Here is a 25150-nt window from a genome sequence, read left to right on the forward strand (position 1 = left end):
TCTCTGTTGGTTGGGCGTCCTCCCTTGCACGTTAAGGTTGCTAGTTCGTTTCCTGGTGAGGGCACAGTCGGGGTTGCGGGCTGACCCCCAGTAAGTAGGGGTGCACAGGAGGCGGCTGATGGATGATCATTGCTTCATTCGCACATTGATGTTTCTCTCCCTCCCCCTTCCTCTTCTAAAAATCAATTTTAAAAAAAAGTCTGAAACGCCAAACCATCTAGGATTTTGCCATTATGGAACAAAAATAATTGTGCAAGAAAAATTTGATTGTGCAACGATACCCATTTTCACCACTGCTGTTTCAACATTGTACTGGGAATTCTAGTCAGGGCTACTAGACAAGAAAAAGAAAGAAAACACAAATTGAAAAAAGTAAAGATATCTATTACACAGACAGTATGATTTCGAATATAGGAATTTCTCAAGAAAGCTACTAAAGCTAATAAACAAGCTCAGCAAAGTTGCAGGGTACAAAAACAACATGAAAAAAATCAGTTGTGTTCCTACAATCTCAGAAAGGAAATGAAGGAAGCAATAATATTTACAATAGCATCTAAAATAATAAAATACCTAAAAATAAAATTTAGCCAGTGTACAAGTCTTTCTTGTACACTGAAAACTAGAAAACATTGCTGAAAAAAATTAAAGACCTAAACAAGTGGAAAACATCCCACATTAAGATATCAGCACTAGCTGGTTTGGCTCAGTGTATAGAGCAAAGGCCTGTGGACTGAAGGGTCCCCAGTTCTGTTCCAGTCAAGGGCATATGCCCAGGTTGTGGGGTTGGTCCCCAGTAGGGGGCGTGCAGGAGGCAGTGGATCAATGATTCTTTCATCATTGATGTTTCTATCTCTATCCCTGTCTCTTCCTTTCTGAAATCAATAAAAATAAATTTAAAAAATAAATAAAAACATTAACAATTTTTTAATTAAAAAAAAAAAAAACAAAACGCCCTAACCGGTTAGGCTCAGTGGATAGAGCATCAGCTTGCGGACTGAAAGGTCCCAGGTTCGATTCCAGTCAAGGGCATATACCTTGGTTGCGGGCACATTCCCAGTAGGAGGTGTGCAGGAGGCGGCTGATCGATGTTTCTAACTCTCTATCCCACTCCCTTCCTCTCTGTAAAAAATCAATAAAATATATTTAAAATAATTTCTTTTAAAAAATGATGCCAGAGAGGAGGTGAAATTGAGATGGTTAAATAGGAATTTTGTTTAGCAGAGAAGAAAGGGACGAGCACACAGGTGCAGGAAATAGTGTGTGCAAAGCCCCACATGGAGAGAGATCAAGTCATGTTCTGGAAGTGTCAGGGTTTTGGCGTGGGCTGAAGTATGGAGAAAGGGAGGAGATGTGGCTGCAGAAGTGATCTGGATTCAGATAGTAAAGGTCTCAGCATGCCCTAATGAGTCAGCAATGTCTTCAATCAGAGCATGTTAATCAGATATGATGTTTAGACATCTCGGGCTGCAGTGAGAGGATCCCCTGCAGGTGGGGAACCGCCACAGTGGAGACCCCAGGCAGGAAAAGTCTGAGCAACTGGTAAGAAGAGGCAAGCCACAGTCTGTGGCAGTGAAGATGGAGAGGAGGTAGATTTGGAAAATGTTAGGAATCTACATGTTTTGTTGACTGATGTTAGATTTGGGTGGTAAAAGGTTCATAGTTTCACTAAGATGCAGAGAGAGAGTTGAGGAGGCGAACAGGGATTGGGTGAGGGTAAGGAAATGAAAAGAAGTTGACTTGGCTTAGTAGAAGGTATACAAGAGGCGGGGGGTGCTGAACAGGGGAGCATGACCCCACCACAGGGGTGCGAGGTGGGCCAGTAGATATGAGGGTCTGCAGCCCAGGAGAGAGGCTGGAGTGGGCTGGGTCTTGTTGAATCACATCGAGAGCTGGGCCCCACACCATTCATTCATCATTCAGCTATTTATTGAGCACCTACTAGGAACTAGGAATACAGCAGTGGACAAAATGGACAAAATCCCTGTCCTCCTACAACTGACTTTCTAGGTGTCCTAAGAACACACTTAACAAGTCAAATGTATGAAAGCTAGCAAGTACGGGAAGCAAAGCATGGTGGGAAGACTGCAGTGTTAAATGGAGTGGTCAGAGAAGGCCTCACGGAGAAGGTAATACCTGAAAAGAAATTAGAAGGAAGTAATAAGTAAAGTATATGGCCATCTAGGGGAAGGCATTCCAATGGACAGAGGGAGGGGACAAGGGATGCAGCTGCCCTCTCCTTGTTTGAGAAACAGTGAAGAGGTCAGTATGACCAGACAAGCGGCTTTAAAGAGACAAGAGGAGGAGGAGGGCTGAGAAGTGCCAGGGCCTTGTAAGGACTCTGGCTCTTACTCCAAGTGCGATGGGAACCTTAGTGGGTGTACATGGAGTGCTGTGCTCTCCACATTTTCACCCTCTACCTCCTGCTCCCCCAACCCCTCAGTGTTTGGCTCTCTGCTTGCCCCCCCTCTCATCAGAGTTGAGCCCTCTGCCTTGCCCCACAAGTAATTCAAAAGATGGGCAAAATGTAATATGCCTCCGCAGAAGGCTCCAGGAAGAGCCAGAGACCTGGAATCATAGATCAACCTTCACAGTAGCACCATCCACAATGGCCAAAAGGCAGAGGCAGCCCAAGTGTCCATCAATAGAGGAACGGATCAACAGAGTGGACATATACATACAATGGGATATTATTCAGGAAGGAAAGTCTGATACATGCTACAACAGAGCCTTGAAAACATTATGCTAAGTGAAATAAGCCAGTCACAAAGAGACAATGCTGTATGATTCCACTTACTAGTATATGAGGCACCTAGAGCAGACAAATTCATAGAGACAAGAAGTAAGATGGAGGTTACCAAGGGCTGAGGGTGGAGAGTAGGGAATGGGGGTTGATGAAAACGTTTTAGAAATTGATGGTGGTGATGGTTGTGCAACAGTGTGAATGTACTTGATGCCACTGAACTTACACCTAAAAATGGTTAAAATGGTAAATGTTATCTTATTTATATTTTCCCACAAGTTTGTTTTAGGAATTTTTAAAATATGTTTTTATTGATTTTTAGAGAGAGAGGAAGGAAGAAGATAGATAGAAACATCAATGAGAGAGGAACACATCCATCAGCTGCCTTCTGCATGCCCCCCACTGGGGATTGAGCTTGCAACCCCAGCATGTGCCCTGACTGGGAATTAGTCAAGTACTTCTTGGTTCCTGTGTTGACACTCAACCACTGAGCCACACCGGCCAGAGCTATCTGACCACAATTTGTTTTTTATATTTTTATTGATTTCAGAGAGAAAGGGAGAGCGAGAGAGAGATAGAAACATCAATGATGAGAGAGAATTCATTGATCAGCTGCCTCCTGCACACCCCCGCCCCCCATGGGGATTGAGCCCACAACCCAGGCATGTGCCCTTGACCGGAATTGAACCTGGGACCCTTCAGTCCACAGTCCAACACTCTATCCACTGAGCCAAACCAGCCAGGGCGACCACAATTTTTTAAAAAAGAAAAAGAGACCACCAGGACCCAGGCTGGCCTCTGTCTCTAGCTCCTCTCCGACTAGCTTCCCCAGGCAAGTTAGGATTCCACAGATGGAGTTCAGGGCGTCCATTATGAAAGCTGTGAGCAAAATTAACTCTTCTCTTCACAAGCAAGGAGTCTGGGATCTAAGTGAGGGGAGAGGCATAGACTGGAATGTATAGTTCCATGCTGCCATTTGCATGAAAAGGGGAAAGATGTATATTGCTTATTCCTGCATTGGTGATTTCTGGGGGAATTCTTTCCTTCAGAAATCAGGTAACTTGCTGAGGGGACTGAGCGGCTGGGAAGGGGATGAACTTGGGAGGGAGAAACGCTTGGCCTGTACCCTGTGCGTCTGTGCATATTGTGCAAAAATCGATTCGAATAAGTGAAACTACATTTTGAACAAATTCTATGGAACTTTTGGAAATACAGATGCAGGGCCCCACAGGCGAGGCTCTGATTCCTGCGGCGGGAGAGGCGTCACCACATGCACAGGGAGCAACCTCTGCAGGTCCGCGGCTGGTATCGCACTGCCCTCCCCAAGGTGTTATCTCCGTTTGCAGACGATGAACGCGACGCGCAGTCTCTCCACCCAGACCCGCGTCCCACGGCCTCTGGCCCTCCTGCCGGGAACCCGGCCTCGCCCTCCTGCCAGCCGCGGCTCTCGGCTCGCGGCTCTCGGCTCTCGGGCGCCCCTTGCGGGCGGGCCGGCCGGCGGACCTTTCCCTGGTCGGCTGGCCTTTCCCGGGGGAGGCTGGGCCGGTATTGGATGGTTTGCAGAATAAAGTCGCCTTACCGGTAGTCTGGACTTTGTGTGCCTGTGTGAGAGCAGGAACATGGTGTGCATGCATGTGTATGTCCCTGTGAGAAAAGTATAGCAGGGTCAGGTAGTCTGTGTAATTGTGTGAGTGTGTTGTATGAGCGTGTGCTTGTGGTGTGTAGATCCTGTGTGTGTGTTACTGATAGATGGTGTGTGTGCATGAATGGAATGGGGTGTTTCCGTGTGCGCACGTGTGTGTGCACATGAATGGAATGGGGTGTTTCAGTGTGCGCGCGTGTGTGTGTGTGTGTGTGTGTGTGTGCGTGCATGCATGTGCAGGTGTCCCAGCACTGGGCATGCTCTTTCCTTGACTTTGCCGGGCTCTGGTGTCACCCCCTCTGTGAAGCCACTCTGATCTCCCCTTCGCCCACAAGGCAGTTTCTCCTAGTGCTCCTTTGTGTCCTGAACACAGCTCCATCACCCATGGGACATACTTTATGAATCCTAACTACTGTGGAACCTAGTGGACAAAACGAATTGACCAACCAAATAAGACCCGAAGCAGGGAGGCATGGAACAGACTGCGTACCTCGATGGGGGAGTGGGGGACGAGGAGAGAGAAACCAAAGAACTTACATACTTATATGCATAATAGCGCATGGACACCGACAATAGGATGGTGAAGACCTGGGGCGGGGGGGGGGGGGGGAAGGGTAGGGGTTGGGAGAAGGAGGGAAGGGGGGAAGGGGAGACATCTGTAATACTTTAACAGGAGTGCTAACTGCTAGCATTCCTGTCTCTCCCTCCTGGGGAGGGACCTGACCTTGGTGACCGCATACCCTCAGAGTCTGCTATGGTGCAGGGCATGCGGCAGGGGCTTGTTCCGTGCTTTGTCTGTGTTGATGTGTGTGTGATGTCATGTGGGCAGTCACATGAGTATGTGTCAGGGTGTCACAGTACAGTACATGGCCGGGGGTGGGTGGGTGGGGTGGAGATCTTACCTGAATTCACTGGTTCTGTTTGGAGGCCTGTTGTCTTTCTCCCTGTTTTCTTACCCAGCCTCCCGTTCAGGCTGCCTGACCCTGTGACAAAGGGCAGATTATCTCATTTGGTCACTTGTGGACCCAGGGTCAGCCGGACTGCTTCTCCTATTTCACTCGATTTCAGTCAAAGCTCGGTCCCTCGGCTGGATAGGATAAGGGATGCTTTGGGGCGCCAACCCCTATTTCCTGTTGGCAACTTGGGACTTGAACCTCTGGGATTCTTGTCCTCCCAGCTGTCTGAGAATCAGTACAAAATTTCCAGGCCAACCTTCAACATCCCATGTCCCTCTCGGCCTCCAAGCACAAGAACTGAGTCCCTGTCCCTGACGTCTATCACGTCCCCTCTAGCTGTCATGTGTCCATCTTTACGTGTTCTGTTTTCTGCAGACAAAGCCTAGGATCCCAAGCTCACTCCCCTCCCCCTCCCCCGGCCTCTGCTCCAGCGCCCTGACCGATTCCACTGTAGCACTTACGCAGTGCGCAGTTACAGCTTTATCTGTTTGATGCTCGTTTATCGACTGTCTTCCCATCATATTGTAGATTCCATAGAAAGACAAAGGCCCTGTCTGTTTTGCTCACCACTGCACCCTCAGTACCTGGCACAGAGTAGGTGCCCAGTAAACACTGGAGCGTGGGCAATGAGCACACGGTGGCCAGGGCTAGCCTGCTCTCAGAGCCCTTCCAGGGAGTCCCACCACACTACCAAATGCTCCCATCCCCTTTCCCCAGGCTCCAGCCCTGACCCTAAACCCGTTTCCCAGGGGCCATATCACTGGCAAAAAAAAAAAAAAAAAAATCTCTATTCAGGTTGATGGCGAGTGAATGGAAATGGATTAAAAATTATCAGGAAATATGGATGAGAGAGGGGGAATGCCAGAAGACGAGGAGAGCCAGTAGGTCTGGGGGAGGGACTCTGTGGGGACAGGGGCAGCCTACTGGGTGTGTCCCTTTTCTTCTCTCTGGCTCCCTTAGATAAGACCAGCAGTTTTATTATCCTGTCCCCCTCTCTCTGCACAGTCCGGCGGCCCCAGCCCACACTTCGGAAGCATGTCAGTACAGGAGAACAAGAACATGGGACCCCAGCAGTTCTGGGCATGTATCCCTAAATCCCAAAGGGACTTCGCAAAGTCCATCCTGATTGGGGCTCCAGGAGGTAAGAGGTCAACAGAAGCCAGTGAAAAGAGGGGGAGGACGAGGGTAGAAATCAGGAGTGGGGGTGGAAGGCGCAAAAGATGCATATCAGCTGCTCTCTGTAGGGGCTTGGGGAGGGTCAGTGTTTAGCAGGGTGTCCCCTGCGTTAAGCTGTGGACCCTGGTCTGGGCCTCTTCTCCAGCTCCTAGGAGGAAGGCAGAGTGGAGCCTGCAGCATGGGAGCCGTGGGGTTCTCAGACTCTGACCCCTGGTGCACAGGGCTCCCCGTGGCAGGGGAGACTTGGTGACACTTTAACCAGTAGGCAGAACTGATCCCCAGCCCAGCGGGCCTTGTCCTCTGACAGCCTGACGGCGTGGAGCCGACCACCAGAGACGGGCAGGCGTGCAGCGGCATGGAGGGTACCGCTGGCCCGAGTCAAGCTACAGGGACCTCAAGACCCGGATTAGCGGGAGGGCTGAGGACACTCAGAGGAGGGGATGGAGACTCCAGCAGTTGGAAGGAAGACAACAGGGACCTTAGAAAAGGGAACTGGGTGATTCTGAGCCTGGATAAGGAGGGGCTACTGTGGATTAGATGGGGGGAAGGGAGGGCGCTGAGGGAAGTCCGAGGCTGAAGGGTAAGAAGTCCAAGAATTCGGGAGTTGTGAGTATCAGATAGCTGGACTTGAGCCTGGAGTTAGTCAGACCTGGAGGTGAATCCCACCTCTGTTACTTAGAAGCTATATGATATTGGGCAATTGATTTCATCTTTCTCAGCCTCTGTTTCCTTATCTGTAAAATGGGGATCATTGTAGAACATGTAATCATGCCTGCTTGGTAGGGCCCTTGTGAGGTAAGGTATGCATTTGCGCAGCTCACAGGAAGGACTGAGAGCTGAGGGAAGGAATGGAGGGTGTGCTGCGCTGACGGGGAGGAGCGGCAGGTGCCCATGCAGCCTCCTTCTCTGCAGGGCCAGCAGGGTACCTACGGCGGGCCAGCGTGGCCCAGCTGACCCAGGAGCTGGGCACTGCCTTCTTCCAGAGGCAGCAGCTGTCAGCTGCGATGGCAGACACCTTCCTGGAGCACCTCTGCCTGCTGGACATCGACTCGGAGCCCGTGGCTGCTCGCAGTACCAGCATCATCGCCACCATTGGTAAGCACCCTCCAGCACCCGCAGTATCACAGGGCTTCTTGGGTGTTTCTTAAGGTGCTTCCCCATCTTTTGTCTTCTTCGAGACGTCTCCATGTTTGACAGAGTCATTCATTCAGCAAATATCTGTTGAGCACTTGGTAGTTAAGGTTTCGGGCCCTGGGAGTTGACCAGTGGAATAAACAAAGATCACTACCCTGGGGAGCTGACAATCTCGCCGGGTGAGACAGTAAAGGATAAATACTACCGATTACGTGGGATGTTAGCAAGTTACCAATACTATGGAAGAAAGAACAATAGAGCATGGTGAGGGGCACCAGGGGTGCGGGGCGGGAGAAGGCTGCGGTGCTGAAGAGAACGTCAGAGGAGACATTATTTTGAAAGCTAGACACTGAGCAAGCACTTGCGGGAGGTGAGAGAATGAGCCGTGTGGATGAACAGGAAGAAGCGTTCCAGCGGAGGGAAAGGGCAGCGCAAACCCCACGTCAAGGGGGCTGGGATGGCTGCTGAGGGGGAGAGTATAAAATAAAAGGGCTTTGGGGAGGGACGGTCATGTCGGGCTTAATAGAATTTGAGTTGTTTCCTTCAAAATGGGAAACTGCTGCATAATTCTGAGCGGGAAAATGACAGGCTCTTATGTTTGAATAGAACCACCCTGGCTGCTGTACTGCAAATAGATTGCAGGTGGGGAGGGGCTGCTCCTGCAGCATTTCTGGGTCAAACCAGGTGGTGATAATGGAGGTGCTGAGAAGTGATCAGATTCTACTGAATGTAAACTGTGATTGAAAAATAAGCCCTGGTCAGTTTTCCCAGTGGTTAGAGAGTCAGCCCAGGGACCCAAGGGTCCAGGGTTCGATTCCCAGTCAAGGGCATCTTCCTCCAGGCAACCAATCCATGTGTCTCTCCCGAGGATGTGTCTCTCTGTCTGCCCCACCCCCCGCCTTCACACCCTCTCTAAAAGGGCCCATGGAAAACTATCCTCGGGTGAGGGTTAACAAAAGAGAGAGAGGGAGAGGGAGAAAGAGGGAGAAGAAAGAAAAAGATTTAAATTAAAAAAAACGAAGTGATCAGATTCTGAATGCATTTTGAAGGATTTCTCAATGGATTGCATGTGGGGTGGGATGTGGATGAAAAAGTAGTCAAGGATGACTCCAAGTGTTTGGGTGTGGGAACTAGAAGGATGCATTCATTGCATTCATTATCAACTGAAAGGCTGGTGGAGAGGTGTGGGGAGGAGATCAGGTGTTGGGTTGGGGGAAAGTTGAGTTTAAGATGCATATTAGACATTCACGTGTGATCCAGAGTAGGCAGTCAGGTACACGCAACTCTGGGTCTGGGAGAGAGGTCTGAATTGGAGATATAAATCTGGGATACAAAATTGGAGATATAAATTGTCAGCATATAGACGGTATGTAAAGCCACAGAACTAGTTGAGACTACCAAGGGAATGAAGGTGAAATGACAAAGAAGAGAATGGGACATCTAATGTTAAGGGGAAGAAGCAGCAAGTGAGGCTGAGGAGAGCCAGTGCGGTAGGAGTGAATCAAGGGAGTGTGGTGTCCCAGAGGCCAACTGAAGAAGGGACATCAGGGACAGGTAGCCAATGCTGCCGATGGGCCAGCTCGGACAAGGACTGAGAACTGACTATTAGATTTAGCAAAAACACGGAGCTTCTTGGTGACCTTAACAAGAACAGATGCAGTGGAGAGATGGGGGTGAACAACTGACTGGTGTGGTACAAAGTATAGGGGTGGGGAACTGGAGGCAGCAAGTACAGATAACTCTTACAATGAGTTCTGCTGCAAAGGAGAGCAAAGAAATAGGACTGTAGCCTGGCCCACATAGCTCAGTGGTTAAGTGTCAACCTTTGAACTAGGAGGTCATGGTTTGATTTCCAGTCAGGGCACATGCCTGAGTTGCAGGCCTCATCCCCAGTGAGGGGTGTGCAGGAGGCAGCCAATCAATGATTCTCTCTCATCATTGATGTTTCTATCCCTCCCTCCCTTCCCCTTCCTCTCTGAAATCAATGAAAATATATAGAAAATAATTAAGACTGTAGCTAGAGGGAGAACTGGGAATATATATTTTTTAATTTTTTTTAATATATTTTATTGATTTTTTACAGAGAGGAAGGGAGAGAGATAGAGAGTTAGAAACATCGATGAGAGAGAAACATCGATCAGCCACCTCCTGCACATCTCCTACTGGGGATGTGCCCGCAACCCAGGTACATGCCCTTGACCGGAATCGAACCTGGGACCCTTCAGTCCGCAGGCCGACGCTCTATCCACTGAGCCAAACCGGTTTCAGCTTAAATTTTTTTTTTTTTTTTCAGAGAAGAAAGGAGAGGGAGAGATAGAAACATCAATAAGGAGAGAGGCCTGGCCGACATGGCTCAGTGGTTGAGTGTCAACTTATGAATCAGGAGGTCTCAGTTCAGTTCCCAGTCAGGGCACATGTGTGGGCTTCGGGCTTGAACTTCCTGCATGCCCCATAATTATTAGAATGATAAGAATCACTAATCGGCTGCTCCCTGCACGCCCCCTACTGGGGACCAGTCCCCCCCCCCCATGTGCCCTGACCCCCAATTGAACCCTGACCTCCTGGTTCTTAAGTCCACGTTCAACCACTGAGCCACACCGGCAGGGCAAGATAATTTTTTATGTTGAAAGAAATAACAGCAGGTTTACATGCTGATGAGAATGAGACAATTAAAAGGAAAACACTGATGACAGAGAGGATTGTAGAATGGCTGAGTCTAAGTCTTTGAACAGGTGATGGGAAGGAGACCTAATGCACTAGTAGGTAGGGCCAGAGAGCTTGGCCAACCGGCTCTGTTACACAGCTGCCCTGTCAGAGCGCAGAAATGGGGTAGAATTCAACTCTCCTCAACCAGAATAAAGCCTATCGGCTCTACAGCCCCACAGGCCCTCCCTGGCACCCATCCCTTGCTGTGCCCCATACGCTGGGGTTACATCCACACTGCAGCACTTACTGCCGACACGGTTGCCTGGACCTGGCTGAGGACCCTCCCCTGTGCGCCCCCCGCAGTGATGCCTCCCCAAGTTGTTGGCTGGAGGGGAAGGGGGTTTCTGACTTATGCGCAGGGGAGGGTCAGGGACTAAAGGTCAGGTAACGGGACTCCTGGGGCGCGGCATCTCTGAGGGTGGCGGTGGTGGGCTTGCTTGCCTCCGGGTTTGGGGAGAACGTTGTCCGTTGTCCGAGCGGGATCTCTGGTTCCAGGGCCGGCATCGCGCTCCGTAGAGCGCCTCAAGGAGATGATCAAGGCCGGGATGAACATTGCGCGACTCAACTTCTCCCACGGCACCCACGAGGTTCGGGATGGGGTCGCGGGAGGCGGCGGGGCCAGAGGATGCCTCCGGGTCGCGGCCACCTTCCCCTGAAACCCCCACGCGGTTCTGCCCCCAGTACCACGCTGAGTCCATCGCCAACGTCCGGGAGGCGGTGGAGAGCTTTGCGGCCTCCCCGGTCAGCTACCGACCGGTGGCCATCGCTCTGGACACCAAAGGCCCGGAGATCCGCACCGGGATCCTGCAGGGGGTGAGCGGCGGGGCTGGGCGGGTCAGGGCCGCACCGCGGGGCGGGCGGAGGGGCGCACGGCCGGGCGGGCGGCGCGGGGCGGGGCCCACTCAGGCTCTGGCTCCGCCCCCAGGGCCCGGAGTCGGAGGTGGAGCTGGTGAAGGGCTCGCAGGTGCTGGTGACCGTGGACCCGGCGTTCCGGACGCGGGGGGACGCGCACACCGTGTGGGTGGACTACCCCAACATCGTCAGGGTCGTGCCGGTGGGGGGCCGCATCTACATCGACGACGGGCTCATCTCCCTGACGGTCAAGGAAATCGGTGCGGACGCGCCTCCCGCCCCGGCCGCGGAGCGGGGCGCACCCTCCCCTCCGGCGCCCGCATTCGCCCCGCGCCCACCACCTCCCCAGGCCGGGTCCTCGCCCCCTGTCCCAGGAGCCCCCGCACCCGGACCCCTGCTGGGGGCGGCACCGGCGGGGCCGTCGTTTCTTCCACCGACTTCCACCCGACGCCTACTCTGTGCGGAGCCCAGGCCCAGGGCGGACAGACCCACAGAACAGGACGTGGTTCCTAACCTCCTGGGGGGGCCAGTCCCCTGTTCCCTAGTCCGGCCTCCCGCTGACCGAGGCGGGCCCTTTCCATGCCCACAGGCCCGGCGGGGCTGGAGACCGAGGTGGAGAACGGCGGCGTCCTGGGCAGCCGGAAGGGCGTGAACTTGCCAGGCACCCAGGTGGACCTGCCCGGGCTGTCCGAGCAAGACTTCCGGGACCTGCGCTTTGGGGTGGAGCACGGCGTAGACATCGTCTTTGCCTCCTTCGTGCGGAAAGCCAGCGATGTGGCTGCGGTGCGGGCTGCTCTGGGGCCTGAAGGACAGGCCATCAAGATCATTAGCAAAATCGAGAACCACGAAGGCGTCAAGAAGTGAGGCTTGGCCTTCGCCTCTGTCTGGCCCTTAACCACCTGTAGCTCCTCCTCTCCCATCTCCTCTCCCATCTCCTCTCCCTGGCATCTGCTGCTCTTCCCCAGCCCGGACTCCCCCCACCCCCCAGGTTCGATGAAATCCTGGAAGTGAGCGATGGCATCATGGTGGCACGGGGTGACCTGGGCATCGAGATCCCGGCTGAGAAGGTTTTCCTGGCTCAGAAGATGATGATTGGGCGTTGCAACTTGGCCGGCAAACCAGTTGTCTGTGCCACACAGGTCTGGAGCGGGCCAGGAGAGGCTGGGCACGCTGGGTTCGGGGACACCTGAGGGTGAGTCCCGGCACCTTAGGGCCATAGCACGGTTTGCTGTCCAGTGTTTGGTCCTCAAACAATGAAGTCAGGAAGAGATACTGTGACCTCCATTTTCCGATAAGAAGCTGAGCTGCCAGGACGCCACAGTCTGTGACGGTGACCCTGGCTTCCAGGGCACGCTGAGAATGTGGGGGTCAGAGAAGTAGCTTACTGATCCGCGTGTGACTCCTACAGCTCTGACATCCAGATGTCCCCCAGATGCTGGAGAGCATGGTCAGTAAGCCCCGGCCGACTCGGGCAGAGACCAGCGACGTGGCCAATGCCGTGCTGGATGGCGCCGACTGCATCATGCTGTCGGGGGAGACTGCCAAGGGCAGCTTTCCGGTGGAGGCCGTGAAGATGCAGCACGCGGTAGGAGCTGGTGATGCACGGAGATGGGCCGGACAGCCAAATCCCTGCCAGGCCCAGTGCCCCTGCCCAGCCTGACCTCCTGGTGCCTGCAGATCGCCAGGGAGGCAGAAGCCGCAGTGTACCACCTGCAGCTGTTCGAGGAGCTGCGCCGGGCTGCACCACTGACCCGTGACCCCACGGAAGTCACTGCCATTGGGGCTGTGGAGGCTTCCTTCAAGTGCTGCGCTGCTGCCATCATCGTGCTGACCAAGACTGGCCGGTGAGGGGGACACGGGGAATCCCAACACAAGCCTCTCGGTCGGGGCCGCAGACTTGGGTTTTGTCTTGTCATCAGAGATGAGGAGGATCATGCTGGGGCAAGAGGAGGGGTAGCTATGAGATCTGGAGGCCAGGAGAGGATCTCGGAGCTCACCAGGGAGCTGCAGGGGATTGAGGGGCGGTGGCATCACTGGGAGCATTGGTTTCCAGACCATTCGGGCTCCTAGGGCTCAGAAGCAAGTCCTTTGCATTTAGATAATTTTAAAAATATAATTGCATTGATTCAGAGAGGAAGGGAAAGGGAATTATAGAAATATCAATGATGAGAATCATTGATTGGTTGCCTCCTGCATGCCCCCTACTGGGGCATATGCCCTGACCTAGCATCAAAGTGTGACCTCCTGGTTCATGGGTCGGTGCTCAACCGCTGAGCCACACTGGCTGGGAACAAGTGCTTTGCATTTAGCCCACAGTCTCACACGGCTGGGCCCAGGTCTGAGTTCAAGTCTTTGCTCTGACACGACACCTTGGGTAAGGCACCCAGGCTCTGCAAGCCTCTGCTTCCTCAGAGACATTTGTAAGTTAAGTACTACAACTGTACAATAAAGGTATCTTCTCAGAAGGCTTTTGTCTCTCAAAGAGGTTTTTCCTGGACTATTTCACTTGCTGTGCCCTTTATTATTTCATATCTTCTTTGTGTGGTAAGAAGGGCAGGCATCTTATACCCACTTTGCAGATGAGAAAAACCAAGACCCAGGGAAATAGGACTTAACCAGCTTGGGTCACAGCTTGTTGGTGACACCTGGAACCAGAACCCAAACTCTAGTTTCTGATTTAGCACTCTCACTGTTCTGGGCTGACTTCTCTCCCTCCTTCAGCTCAGCCCAGCTTCTGTCTCGGTACCGACCTCGGGCCGCGGTCATTGCTGTCACCCGCTCAGCCCAGGCTGCCCGCCAGGCCCACCTATGCCGAGGAGTCTTCCCCTTGCTCTACCGTGAACCTCCAGAGGCCGTCTGGGCAGATGATGTGGATCGCCGGGTTCAGTTTGGCATTGAAAGCGGTGAGCCATCGAGACTTCCTCCCCACCCACCCCTGGATTTGTATGGTGAGCCCCCAACCCCACTTCCCACACCCACCCAAAGGGCCTTGCCTCTCTCCCCTGATCCTAGATTTACGCTGTGAGGCTCACTAAGACGCAGAGATGTTGCCCTAACTGGTTTGGCTCAGTGGGTAGAGCCTCGGCCTGCAGACTGAAGGGTCCCAGGTTCGATTCCGGTCAAGGGCATGTACCTTGGGTGCAGGCACATCCCCAGTAGGGGGTGTGCAGGAGGCAGCTGATCGATGTTTCTCTCTCATCGATGTTTCTAACTCTCTATCCCTCTCCCTTCCTCTCTGTAAAAAAAAAAAAAAAAAAAAAAAAAAAAGACGCAGAGATGTTTCAGCCTCAAGGACATGCTGGGGGAGGAGGCAGGAGAGAGTGCAGGGCCTCCCCTAACAAGTCAACCCCACTGCGGCCCGCACCAGCTGGCAGAGCCTGGTGTGATATAAGAGGCAGGAGGTGACAGGAGAAAGGGGACCCAGTCCCCCGCAGCTGGAAAATCTAATTTAAAACTGGCTATGATCATACCCCACCCACGTCTTCCTATTGGCATAGCAACACGGGTGGATAGACTTGCTGCTTAGCAACACACCCCATACCGCCCACGGACACACCTGCAATTCTAATATACTGCAGTGGTCTCGTCTCTGTGGTGCTACCTGAGGCGCACATTGTAGTTTAGCCTCAGGCCTCTCATTCCGTCCTGGGCGGCCTTGAGGTAGAAGGTGGTGGCTGGTTCTCATGACAGGGGTGACCTGAGTCCCTCGTGGCTGATTGTCATCTTCCCTTCCTCCAGGAAAGCTCCGTGGCTTCCTCCATGTTGGGGACCTGGTGATTGTGGTGACAGGCTGGCGACCTGGGTCTGGCTATACCAACATCATGCGGGTGCTAAATATATCCTGAGATGCCCCTCCCCTCTGACCCAGCCAGAGCTGGACCCGTCCCTCCTCCCCATCTCCTTCACTCCAAGCCCCCCACACTCTTCATCTGTCGTCTCTGCTCCCGTCCTCCCTCCCTGAGGCCGCATCTGCCATCTGCCCCATTCCAGGGTGCCCCTTCCTCCTCTCCATTGCACGCAGGCCCTAAAAACCTGTCCAATTAAGCACTGGCCATCCGGCAGCACCGATCATACAATGCCTGCACCCAGTGCTCTGAGCTCAGAGACTTTAATCCCAGCTTAACCGGTTAATTGTATTTCCCCAGGCTTCCCACATCTGGAGGTAGAGGAGAGGGGAACAGAGCAATCACGTCCATTTTGGAAATATTTCATATCCATGCAGACTGATATTCTCATATGTGGCCTTTATGGTCATCTGATTATCTCCTGAGGGAGTGCCACCTCTTCCTTCATTGTCACTGACAGCAATAGCAAAGCCCCACTCTTGGGGGAAGCCTGGATAGATGGGTGCTGGGAGCACATCTACCACTGTCCTTACAACCTCTCTGGGATTGCAGGCCACTCCCTGGCTGCGCTCAGGGCCATCTCACACCTTGCTGGGGGAGTCCCCTTCTCCTGCACCCAGAAATTCCTTCATGCCCACTTTGTTTCCACACACAAACTAGGAGCCAAAATGAGTGTCTCTATTTTCTTTTTTGAAACCCAGCTGTTCTGAAGCAATTATAAAACTCCCACATAGCCAGTAGCCCAGAGCTCCCTACCCAGGAGAAGCAGGTGGGGCCCTGGTCCCACGTTCTCTGATGCTGGAGACACGGGTGGGTAAGGGATGTCTCTTGTCCCTGAGAAGGCAGAGGTGCTGGCCAGGCTGCCCTTCCCCAGGCTCGGATACCTCGGGCCCTCCCCTTACTCTTGTACCACCAGCAAACGCAGTAGGGAAAAACAAAACAAAACAAAAACCCCAAAACTAAAAGGAACAGCCCTCCCCTCCACCTCAGGTGGCCCTTGTGCCCCCACCTAGATAGGGGGAGTGTTCTGGTATTGCTGCTGAGGGAGTTAGACAAGAACCACAGGAACTGGCGGTGGGGGGTAGGGGGGCTGCGCCTCCCTGTCTCCCTCCCAGGAGGAGGGGGAGGGATGGATAAAGAAATGGGTGAATAAAATGAATTGATAATAAATAAAATTAGCAAATGAATAAATATAATTATTAAATAATTGAATAAATAAATAAATAAGGAAGGGAAGAAGGAAAGAAAAAGTGCCATCTAAGGATTCAGCCACTTGCCCTCACCTGGAGGATCTAGGCTGGTACACTAAATAAGAGGTGCCGAACATCCATTAGCTTCAAGGGGGACGCAGTGGGGCAGGGACACAGGGAGGAGGTGGCTCCCAGTTTACAAAGAGACAGCTCTACGAGAGACAGTGCAGGGAACTTGGCAGGAGACGTGTTCCCACCCAGGGGGTATAGAGAGGGAGGTCCTGCACATGGCAGTGACGGCGGATCCCCACACTGGTGACCCTAAATATTTGTTGACAGCATGGGGCACAGGTAACCGGCTGGCTATGCTAGGGGGACAGGAAGATAGCCCCTCCAGGCAGACCCTGCAGGGTCATGGGCAGAGAAACAGACATCTGGCTACTTGGCAGTGATGGCAGTGGCAAGTACTTGTGCTTAATAAGGAGGGATCACGTGCCTGGGCCTGCACCTGGCAGGACCATGGCTGAGGGAACACCTTCGCCGAGGGCTTGGAGTCACTTCTATTTGGCAGTGGAGACAGTGCCGTGAACAGGGCAGGCGCTCAGTACATTTGATGAATGGGCGAGTGGACGAGGAGGCTGCAGGGTGCCTGAGCTGAGGACAGAAACTATCGTTTTGGCAGTAAGGGGAGATGTTCCCATAGGCAGTGTTTCAGGTCCCCTTGGCCTTCCCCAAGAGGCGTCTGCCTTCAGGTACTCACTACTGCACCTGAGAGCTTACCTAGGGGTTTCACATGTTAGCAGAGAGCTGGGGGCCCCTAGGGGGGGCTGGCTCAGGCACTGGTGGCCTGGGGAGCTGGGCTATCCCCGGAGGCTTGGCCAGGAGCCCTGAGGGGGCCAGACGTTCACTTCCTGAGCCCTTCCGCCCAGAAGAGCCATCGCCTGCTGCCCGCTGAGGCAGGGAGGGTTGGGATGCTGAGAGTGGGCGGCCCCAAGGTCCTAGTCGGCGTCCACCTCCTCCTGGGGGGGGCCCCAGCAGGGACACCTGGGAGCGCCCAGCCTGGGATAGGCTGGTTTGGAGGGTTCGGGCAGGTGGGGCCGGCAGGCGGGAGGTGGATGCCCATGGCCCCCGGGCCAGCAGAGGGCCAGCTCGAACAGGCACCAGCGGGGAGGCTGGGGAGCCCGATGAGCGAGCAAGGAGGGTGGCTGGAGAGTCAGGGGAGAGGAGCAGGGGTTGCCGCTGGTGAGTCAGGGCGATGGCCACGCTGGAGGTCACGGCGGCTGCCTGCAGAGGCGCGTGCACCAGCGGCTCCCACAGCACTGGTTTTCCACTGAGCCGAGCTCCTGTGCCCGGGGCCAGGCCTTGAACACCCCGAACCATGTCCCTGTCATGTTGCACCAAGTGCTGCTCCATGATGCCCCCGCTGCTGCCCGGACTTGGCTCGGAGCGTTTCCGCCGCAGGACGGAATTCTTACCTAGAGGTTGTCCCGGAGAGAGGGGTGAAGCATAGGGAAGGAATCCAAGGTAAAGCTTGAATGTCCGAGTGGAGAGATGAGAGTACGTATCAGAGATGGTGGGGGTCAGGGACTCAGGAAGGAGGGCTCGGATGGGAACTTAGGGCACTATCCCCAAGGGTAGGAGATGCTGAGAGACCAGGACAGTGAGCCCGGCGTTGACAGGCCTATGGGGACATTTTCTGGGAGGGGGGTGGGCTGGGGTGTGACGCTGGAGCACTAAAGGCTGGGCCCTGGGACAACGGGGCTTCTTACTACGCAGATGGGTAAGGGCCCGGGCTGGACCGAGAAGACTCGGTGGACAGGCCTCACCAATGCGGCACAGCCGATCCATGGCCACAGTCTCAAAGGCCCGGCGCATCATGGGGAACTCCTCGAGCACAGCGTTGAAGTGGTCCACGCTGAGTGAGTAGAGGCGGCAGTAGGTGTCGGCCCGCACGCTGGCTGTGCGCCGGCCCCGGGTCAGCAGACAGATCTCTGCGGATTTGGGAGGAGGTCTTCAGAACCAGTCCCCAGAACTCATTCCCACGGGGCCTGCTGACCCAGCTTCCTCAGGGCCTCCCAGACGGGAGAAGCTAATGCTTACTCACCCGCCCCGGTCCCTACATGCTCCCAGCACTGTCACTCTTCACGCCTACACAATTATCGTCCTCTCTCTCTCCAAACTAAAGCTGACAGCCAGGCAGGTCTTGCTGGCCCCCACTCGTCGTTATTCCACTCCACTTTAATCCTTACCCCCCTCCGCTGCTTTATGTGAACACCAAGGAGAGCCCAGACGGAGAAAAGCAGTGCCAACGGGCAAAGGGCAGCACGCTAGAAATGCTGGAGGGTGGTTCGGAGACTGAGAGGTTATATGAGCTTCAAGTCACTCTGGGCACCAGCTGGCAGGACTACCTGCACTGCCACAGGCTGGGCCCCTGGGTCACACCAGCAGGGAGCCACCAAGAGAAGTCCCTGGGCCCTAACCGGTTTGGCTCAGTGGATAGAGTGTCGGCCTGCGGACTGAAAGGTCCCAGGTTCGATTCCGGTCAAGGGCATGTACCTGGGTTGCAGGCACATCCCCAGTGGGAGATGTGCAGGAGGCAGCTGATTAATGTTTCTCTCTCATCGATGTCTCTAACTCTCTATCCCTCTCCCTTCCTCTCTGTAAAAAATCAATAAAATATATTATAAAAAAAAAAAAGAAGCCCCTGGGACAGCACTGCTTTATTCCTCGCTGTCCCTCATCTCAGAGGATCCTCGGGTCTCACCAATTATGGGTTCTGAACGGCCCACTGGCCCAGAAATGTTCAACCTGGCTTTGCATAGGAATGGCTTCAAAAGCTTCTTAAAAATACAGAGTTCTAGGGCCCAGGCCCAGAGATTTTGAGTAAGTAGGCCGTCTGGGGAGGGGCTGGACTCTGTGATTCTGCAGCGTGGCCAGGCAGGGACTCGGATCCAGGGGAGCAGGTGCCCTCCATTCTCTGCTCTACTCCCCCCCCCCCCCGAGGCCTGCTGACCCCCGAAGTAGGATCCATCAGTGAGGCGGGTGTCCTGGGCGCCGCGTGCCAGCACCCTGAGCAGCCCATGCTGGATGAAGTACATCTTCCTGCCCACGGAGCCCTCACGCACCACGAGGTCCCCCGGCTGGAAGACCTCGAAGCGCAGCTTGGTGAGCACCGCGGTGACGAAGCTGGGGTCCGCGTGGGCGAACAGCGGCATGTGGGCCACCAGGCCCCTGCAGGTGAAGTTGATGATCTCCTGGGAAGGGGAGGGGCCTGTCAGGCACTCTGTGCCCCTGTCCCAAGGTGCCCCCACCGAGCTCATCTGTCTCCGGAGACCCCACCCCTGGGTCATGATCTGCAAGAATGAGGATGCTTCAGTGGGCCTGGGACCATCCCTAAGCTCCTGCCCTCAGAGCTCTCCCATGGACCGTCCTCCCAAACAGAGATCCCTGCCATCCCTCCCCATGTACACTTCACCCCCATATGAACTTCAAGAAAGACTTAGCCGCTGAAAGCACCCCCCCCCCCAAGGCCTGGCTTCCCATGGAGCCCTCTGCTCACCAACAGCCCTTACCCCAGATGCCATCCGAGGAGCCCAGGTCCTGGAAGAGCCCCTTCCACGGCCGTGCCCAGTCCTACCTCCCGAAGTGGCTCGCTCAGCTCGCCTAGGGTGTTCTCCTCATCAAACATCTTGCCCTGGTAGCGGTGCTCATAGTACTCGTGGATGCGCTGCCGTGTGTCAGCCGGCAGCTTGTGGAAGGACATGTACTGCTCCACCTGCTTGTACTGGAGGGCCAGCCGATGGCCAGCAGGAAAGAGGACAGAGACAGACGGGGGGCCAGAGCAGTGGAGGCAGGTGTGTGTGGAGGAACGTCACAAACATGGACCAAATCCAGGGAAGTGAAGCAGGGAGATAGAAGGGGACACATAAGGCCACAGAAGGACGTGTGGATAATGGTGGACACAGGGAGGACACAAAGCAGTCACAGGAGAACCCAGACACAGGCAGGGGAGCGGTCCAAGGACAGGGGTATAGGCCCAAACAAGGAGAAGGCACACAGGGGCATGAGACAAATGGACATGGACACAGAGAACCAACAGGAGTATGTGTCAAAACAGGCCTCAAGTTCAGCTACCCAGCCTCCAGCGCCCCTTCATGCCCACCCCTTCCTTCTCCTGCCCCTGCTGACCTTCTCCTGGTACTGACGCCGGGAGGAATCCAGGGACTGGATGAGGGCGGTGGCGTGGCCGATGAACATGGCATAGCAGGTGGCGCCCACAATCATGCTGAGCATGGTGAGCCAGACATCAGGCATGCCCACTGGTGCCTGCTGCCCATAGCCAATGCACAGCATGTGGCTCATGGCCTTGAACAGGGCGTGGGAATACTGGCGGCCCCACGAGTGGTTCTGGAGAACGAAGTATTGCACAGGTGGGCAGAGGGCCCTCAGAGCCTCATTCTCCTCCTGACCCCTTTTCTCTCTCTTTTAGTCCTTCTGCCTACCCCCTTAATTTCATAGCTGTCTCCAGGGAGGCACTTAAGTTTGGTCCTGGGGAGCCCCGGGGTAGAAGGGGCCTTTTTTTGCAGTTTAGGGACTTCATTTTCTGCCTACGTTTCCTTCCCTGTTTCCTCCCTCCAACACACAAACACTTCCTCTGGGTCTCTGACCCACTTGCTCACTCCTGCCTTCTCTCTTGGTCGCCTCTCCATCACCTCTTGCCCCCTATGGTCATCCCACTACTCAGACACAGGAGCCCTGAGAATGCCCCGGAGAGGAGAGCTGCGGGGAGATCTCACCACCATGTGGTTGATGAAGACCCAGCAGTCGGGAGGGAAGTCCTGCAGCATGGGGACCAGGAACTGCAGGCAGCCGTCCCAGTGACAGAGCAGCAGCATCATCCCGATGAGGTTGAAGATGCGCACCACAGCACTGGCCAGGTCATAGGTCATGTGAAAGATCTGAGGATTCCGAGGAGGGGCCACTGTGGACCAGAACCCTTCCTGGCCGTCTCCTCCATCCCCAGCCTTGCAAATGCTCCCTTTGAACTTCTCTCTCTAGCCCCAGCCCCATGGATTTAAAAAATGTGGTCATGATTTGTACAGAGCATCACAGCACACAGATCTAGCTAATACAAAGGCTGTGTTACTACTCTCATCTTGCAGATAGGAAAACTGCTGCCACGCATAAGCCCAGAATCACAGTGTCACAGCAGGAACGCAAAGAGGTGTGCTGCACAAGCTACCTAGGTGTAGCCTGGAAAAGAGGAGAGAGGGCATTGCATAGTGTAACGTCGCCAGGGCATGTGTATAAGAGTTAATTCCAGCAGCCCTCTCCCTCTCCAACAATAATAGGTAATTGCTATGAACGTACTATGTGCCAGCACCATTCTAAATGCTCTACGGTGTTAGCGCCTTTAATCCTATAACCTTATCATATGTAAGTATACTTAACATTCTCATTTTATAGGAGAGAAAACCAAGCCTCATCTATAGTCAATAGTAAAACTGGGATCTGACCTCAGGCAATCAGATTGCACAGCCCACACTCTGAATGAACCACTAAATTAGCTGCCCTGAAGCTGCCACTCCAGCCTCTCCCCACCCTGTCATTACTAGCTCTCTTCCCACATCTTCCTCCCAGAGTCCAACTAACCCTCAGAAATTTTTCCAGCCGTTGTACCACCATCCTCATCTTGGGACCCCCCCCCTAACCGCCCCCCCCCCTCCGCCCCATTCTGTTCCTGCTTCTCCCTCACCAAGTTTGGAGATAGCCAACCTCGGAAGCCCCACACATCTGCCCACCCCATAAAGTCACCAGGAGTCCCACCCATAGCACTGTCTCGGAGAAGTCTGTGACCCCCCTGTCCACCCCCCCGCCCCACCTCCTCCCACTGGTGTATGTAGCGGATGAGGCGGGAGAGGCGGAGCAGCCGCAGGAGGCTGAGGATCTTGGTGAAGCGCACGATGCGTAGGGCCCGCGCTGTTTTGTAGACCTCAGCGTCCAGTCGTGGCTCCAGCTCCACCACCAGGAAGATGTAATCCACAGGGATAGAGGAAATGAGGTCAACCAGGAACCAGGTGCGCAGGTAGCGTGTGCGGATGGCCTGCGGAGCCAGCAGGATCTCAGCGCCCTCCTCTACCACGATGCCCGTGCGGAAGTTGAGCGCCAGATCCAGCAGGAAAAAAGTGTCAGAGAGGACGTTGAAGACGATCCAAGGCGGCGAGTTCTCCTCCTTGAAGAAGGTGATGCCCACGGGCAGCACAATGAGGTTCCCCACCATCAGCAGCAGCATGATCAGGTCCCAGTAAAACCTAAGGTGGGCGTGGGATAGGGAGTAGGACCACAGTGATGTTTCATCAGCCCTCTAGACTAGCAGCGGATAATCCGACCCGGCCACGGGTGGACAAGGATACAGAAAAAGGGATAACTATTTACAGCTCGTGGGAGTGTAATTGGGACCACCATTTAGGAAAATAGTTTGCCATTATCTAGTAAAGTCAAATTATATATATATATATATATATATATATATATATATATATATATATATATATATATCTGGTATATATGGCAGCTTTAAGTTTGGAAACAACCTGGATGTCCATCAGTAGAAAAATGTAGATAAATAAGATAAATGCACTAGAATATGGTTATGCCCTGTAATACTATACAACTGTGGACTCATCCAACTGCAGCCACTTTCTGCAACATGAATGAATCTCACACACACACACACAATTATTTATTTAGTTAGTTAGTTAGTTAATCCTCACCCAAGGATATTTTTTCCATTGAGTTTTTAGAGAGAATGGACAGGGAGGGACAGAGAGACACATCAATTGATTGCCTCCCACACATGTGGTGGTAGGGAGCCTGCAACCGAGGTATGTGCCTTTGATGGGAATCCAATTGAACCTGCGAACCTTCAGTCCATCAACAATAAATCCTCTTCCTCTCCCTCCTGGGCCACAAGAGAAATCCTACACCGTGAAGTGGGAGAGGAGAGAGAAAGAGGGTTTTCCTGGCCATAGAGCAACCTCACTGCCTGACTCACAGGCAGTCACAAGCCTGGCGGGTGATACAGTAGAGAGGACAGAGAAGCACAATAATAAGGGGGAGACACGGCTTCTGGGGATACATTTGAGGGTGAAATGGGGGAAGGGAGGGAGATCCACAGACCTAGCAAACTAGGAGAGGAGGAAAGGTGCATGGTGGGGTGGGAATGAGGTAGTAAAGAAGATGGGAGTAGAAGAAACGATGGGAGAAAGGAACATTTAGGGGATGTATATGAATGTGCATTCAAGAGGATGTCCAAATCTCCAATTGTGTTTCCAGACTCCTCATGCACACCTCATCCCTTCATCTCTTTTCACTCCCTAGGTTAGGTATGCGTTGCACACATCCTCACCTCATCCAACAGCTGTCCTTCATGTCCCTCAAGGGCAGGGCAGCTGTCCTCCTCTAGCGCCCTTCATGTAAAGGTACAGCCAGATGGGGACTATGAAATGGCTCCGCCCCGCCCTCCGTCCTCTCTCTGGTGGTGGCCTTGCCCTTGTGTTGCAGCCTGGGACGCTGTGAGTCCCAGCCCTGCTCCGCCGCATCCCGCCTTCAGCACCAGGGACAGCTACCCGGACAGCTGTCAGGACGCCCCCCCACCCGCGCCCGCCGCCCCGCCACCAACCCCCCCAGGACCCCCATTTTCCCTGGTCGCCTGCCCTGCCGGACTAAGCAGGTGCTGGGGGTGGGAGTGGGGGGCGGGGGAAAGATAGCGGAGCTCGGTTTTTCTCTCAGGCTGACCCTGAGTCTTGGAATAAGACATAATTTCCCAGATCACCAGCAAGCAGTACTGGAGGAGGCAAGGATCCCTAACTCCAGCAGTCCATGTGGTCCAGATGGGGTCTCTGGTGTCTGCTTCTCTTCCGGCGGCCCCAGCCTGAGCAGTCACTGGGAATGCCAGGCTAGGCTGGTGCAAGTGACTCTCTCGCCCCACCCGGGGGTCCCTGGGCTGGAAATGAAATGGCCGTGGAGAGTGGGGCGGGTCCAGTCCCCGCTTCTCTGCTGTGGAAATGGGATCTGGGTCCCCCGCCCTCCTGCCGGGCCCCCAGTACCGGAAGTCGCTGTAGGGGTGGATGATCCAGGCCCCCGCGGACTTGACCCGCTCCTGCTCGATTTCCACAGCTTTGTGGCTGCCGAACACGCGAAGGGAGAACTTGTTGACCGTGGGCTGGAGCAGCGTCCCGAACTGCCTCCTCTTGGGCTCGGGTCCGAACGCGGACCCGGGGATCTGACCCGAGGTGGCGGTCGCAGGCGCCGGGGCAGCTGGAGGCGCCGCTTCCAGCCCAGGGGTCGCCCGGTCGCCGGGCCCCGTCGTCGGCCGCGGCTCCGCCTCCATGGCGCCCCGCGGCTTACACACTCGGTCTCCGAGACCCTGCCGCGGCCATCGGGGACCCCCGGCCCCTCCCGGAGTCGGGCCGGCGCGGCCCGCAGGCCCGGAGCCGAGGCGGAGTGGGCTGGGAATTGCCGGCGCGCGGGGCAGAAGGGGTGTGGGGGACACACTCCCGCCAGCGGCGGGCGGGGTGCGCTGCGCCCCCTGGCGAGGTCCGCGAGCAAGCTGAACAGGGCAGGCGTGGGCGGGGCCGCCCGAGAGCCATCCCCGGAGGGGGCGGGGCCAATGGTGCCGGTATCCCGGGGGCCTCCAAGGTGGGCGGGGCTTAGCGAATAGGGGCGGTCCTCCAAGCGTAGGCGGAGAAGGGAAAACGGAAAACACCGCCCGAGCCGCGGAGGGGGCGTGGCCTAGAGCTGGGCTTTTATTCACCGACTGCCAGGGAGGTGGAGCCGCTGCAAGCGGCGGGAAAACCGGACGGGCGTTGTAGCTGATGAGACAGGAGGGCGAGGAACTGGGGACCGAT

At 54.6% G+C, this 25150-nt stretch overlaps 2 protein-coding genes across 7 annotated transcripts in view; one reads left to right on the forward strand and one right to left on the reverse strand.

The window, feature by feature from the left end:
* PKLR (pyruvate kinase L/R) overlaps positions 1–16298 on the forward strand; it is a 28490-nt gene extending 12192 nt beyond the window's left edge. For 4 of the 6 annotated variants that reach the window (XM_036343784.1, XM_036343785.1, XM_036343782.1 and 1 more), the window contains exons 4-14: positions 6344–6479; positions 7427–7609; positions 10850–10941; positions 11036–11167; positions 11280–11466; positions 11796–12066; positions 12195–12345; positions 12639–12791; positions 12884–13050; positions 13928–14109; positions 14945–16298. In XM_036343784.1, coding sequence (XP_036199677.1) covers positions 6344–6479; positions 7427–7609; positions 10850–10941; positions 11036–11167; positions 11280–11466; positions 11796–12066; positions 12195–12345; positions 12639–12791; positions 12884–13050; positions 13928–14109; positions 14945–15051 — 1761 coding nt within the window. In that variant the 3' untranslated portion in view covers positions 15052–16298. Of the gene's footprint in view, positions 1–6343; positions 6480–6778; positions 6877–6902; positions 7310–7426; positions 7610–10849; positions 10942–11035; positions 11168–11279; positions 11467–11795; positions 12067–12194; positions 12346–12638; positions 12792–12883; positions 13051–13927; positions 14110–14944 lie in introns of those variants that run through there. The other 2 variants (XM_036343786.1, XM_036343787.1) reach the window with 2 other exon arrangements.
* Positions 16286–24765, reverse strand: HCN3 (hyperpolarization activated cyclic nucleotide gated potassium channel 3). The gene is made up of 8 exons (XM_036343780.1): positions 24350–24765; positions 22123–22552; positions 21038–21199; positions 20430–20648; positions 19879–20025; positions 19255–19495; positions 18068–18232; positions 16286–17716 (listed from the first exon to the last, which is right to left on the reverse strand). The coding sequence occupies exons 1-8, from the start codon at positions 24631–24633 to the stop codon at positions 17031–17033; spliced, it is 2334 nt and encodes a 777-aa protein (XP_036199673.1). The 5' UTR covers positions 24634–24765; the 3' UTR covers positions 16286–17030.
* Positions 24766–25150: the final 385 nt, after the last annotated feature.

Source organism: Myotis myotis, unplaced genomic scaffold (genome assembly GCF_014108235.1).
Source record: "Myotis myotis isolate mMyoMyo1 unplaced genomic scaffold, mMyoMyo1.p scaffold_m19_p_18, whole genome shotgun sequence".
In the NCBI taxonomy this organism is placed as follows: domain Eukaryota; kingdom Metazoa; phylum Chordata; class Mammalia; order Chiroptera; family Vespertilionidae; genus Myotis; species Myotis myotis.

Coding starts and splice junctions, on each gene's coding strand:
- HCN3 (XM_036343780.1), bottom strand. CDS start 24,633: ATGGAGGCGGAGCCGCGGCCGACGACGGGGCCCGGCGACCGGGCGACC. Junction 22,553..24,349: donor CACCCCTACAGCGACTTCCG/GTACTGGGGGCC, acceptor CGCCCACCTTAG/GTTTTACTGGGACCTGATCA. Junction 19,496..19,878: donor TGAGCGAGCCACTTCGGGAG/GTAGGACTGGGC, acceptor TCCCCTTCCCAG/GAGATCATCAACTTCACCTG.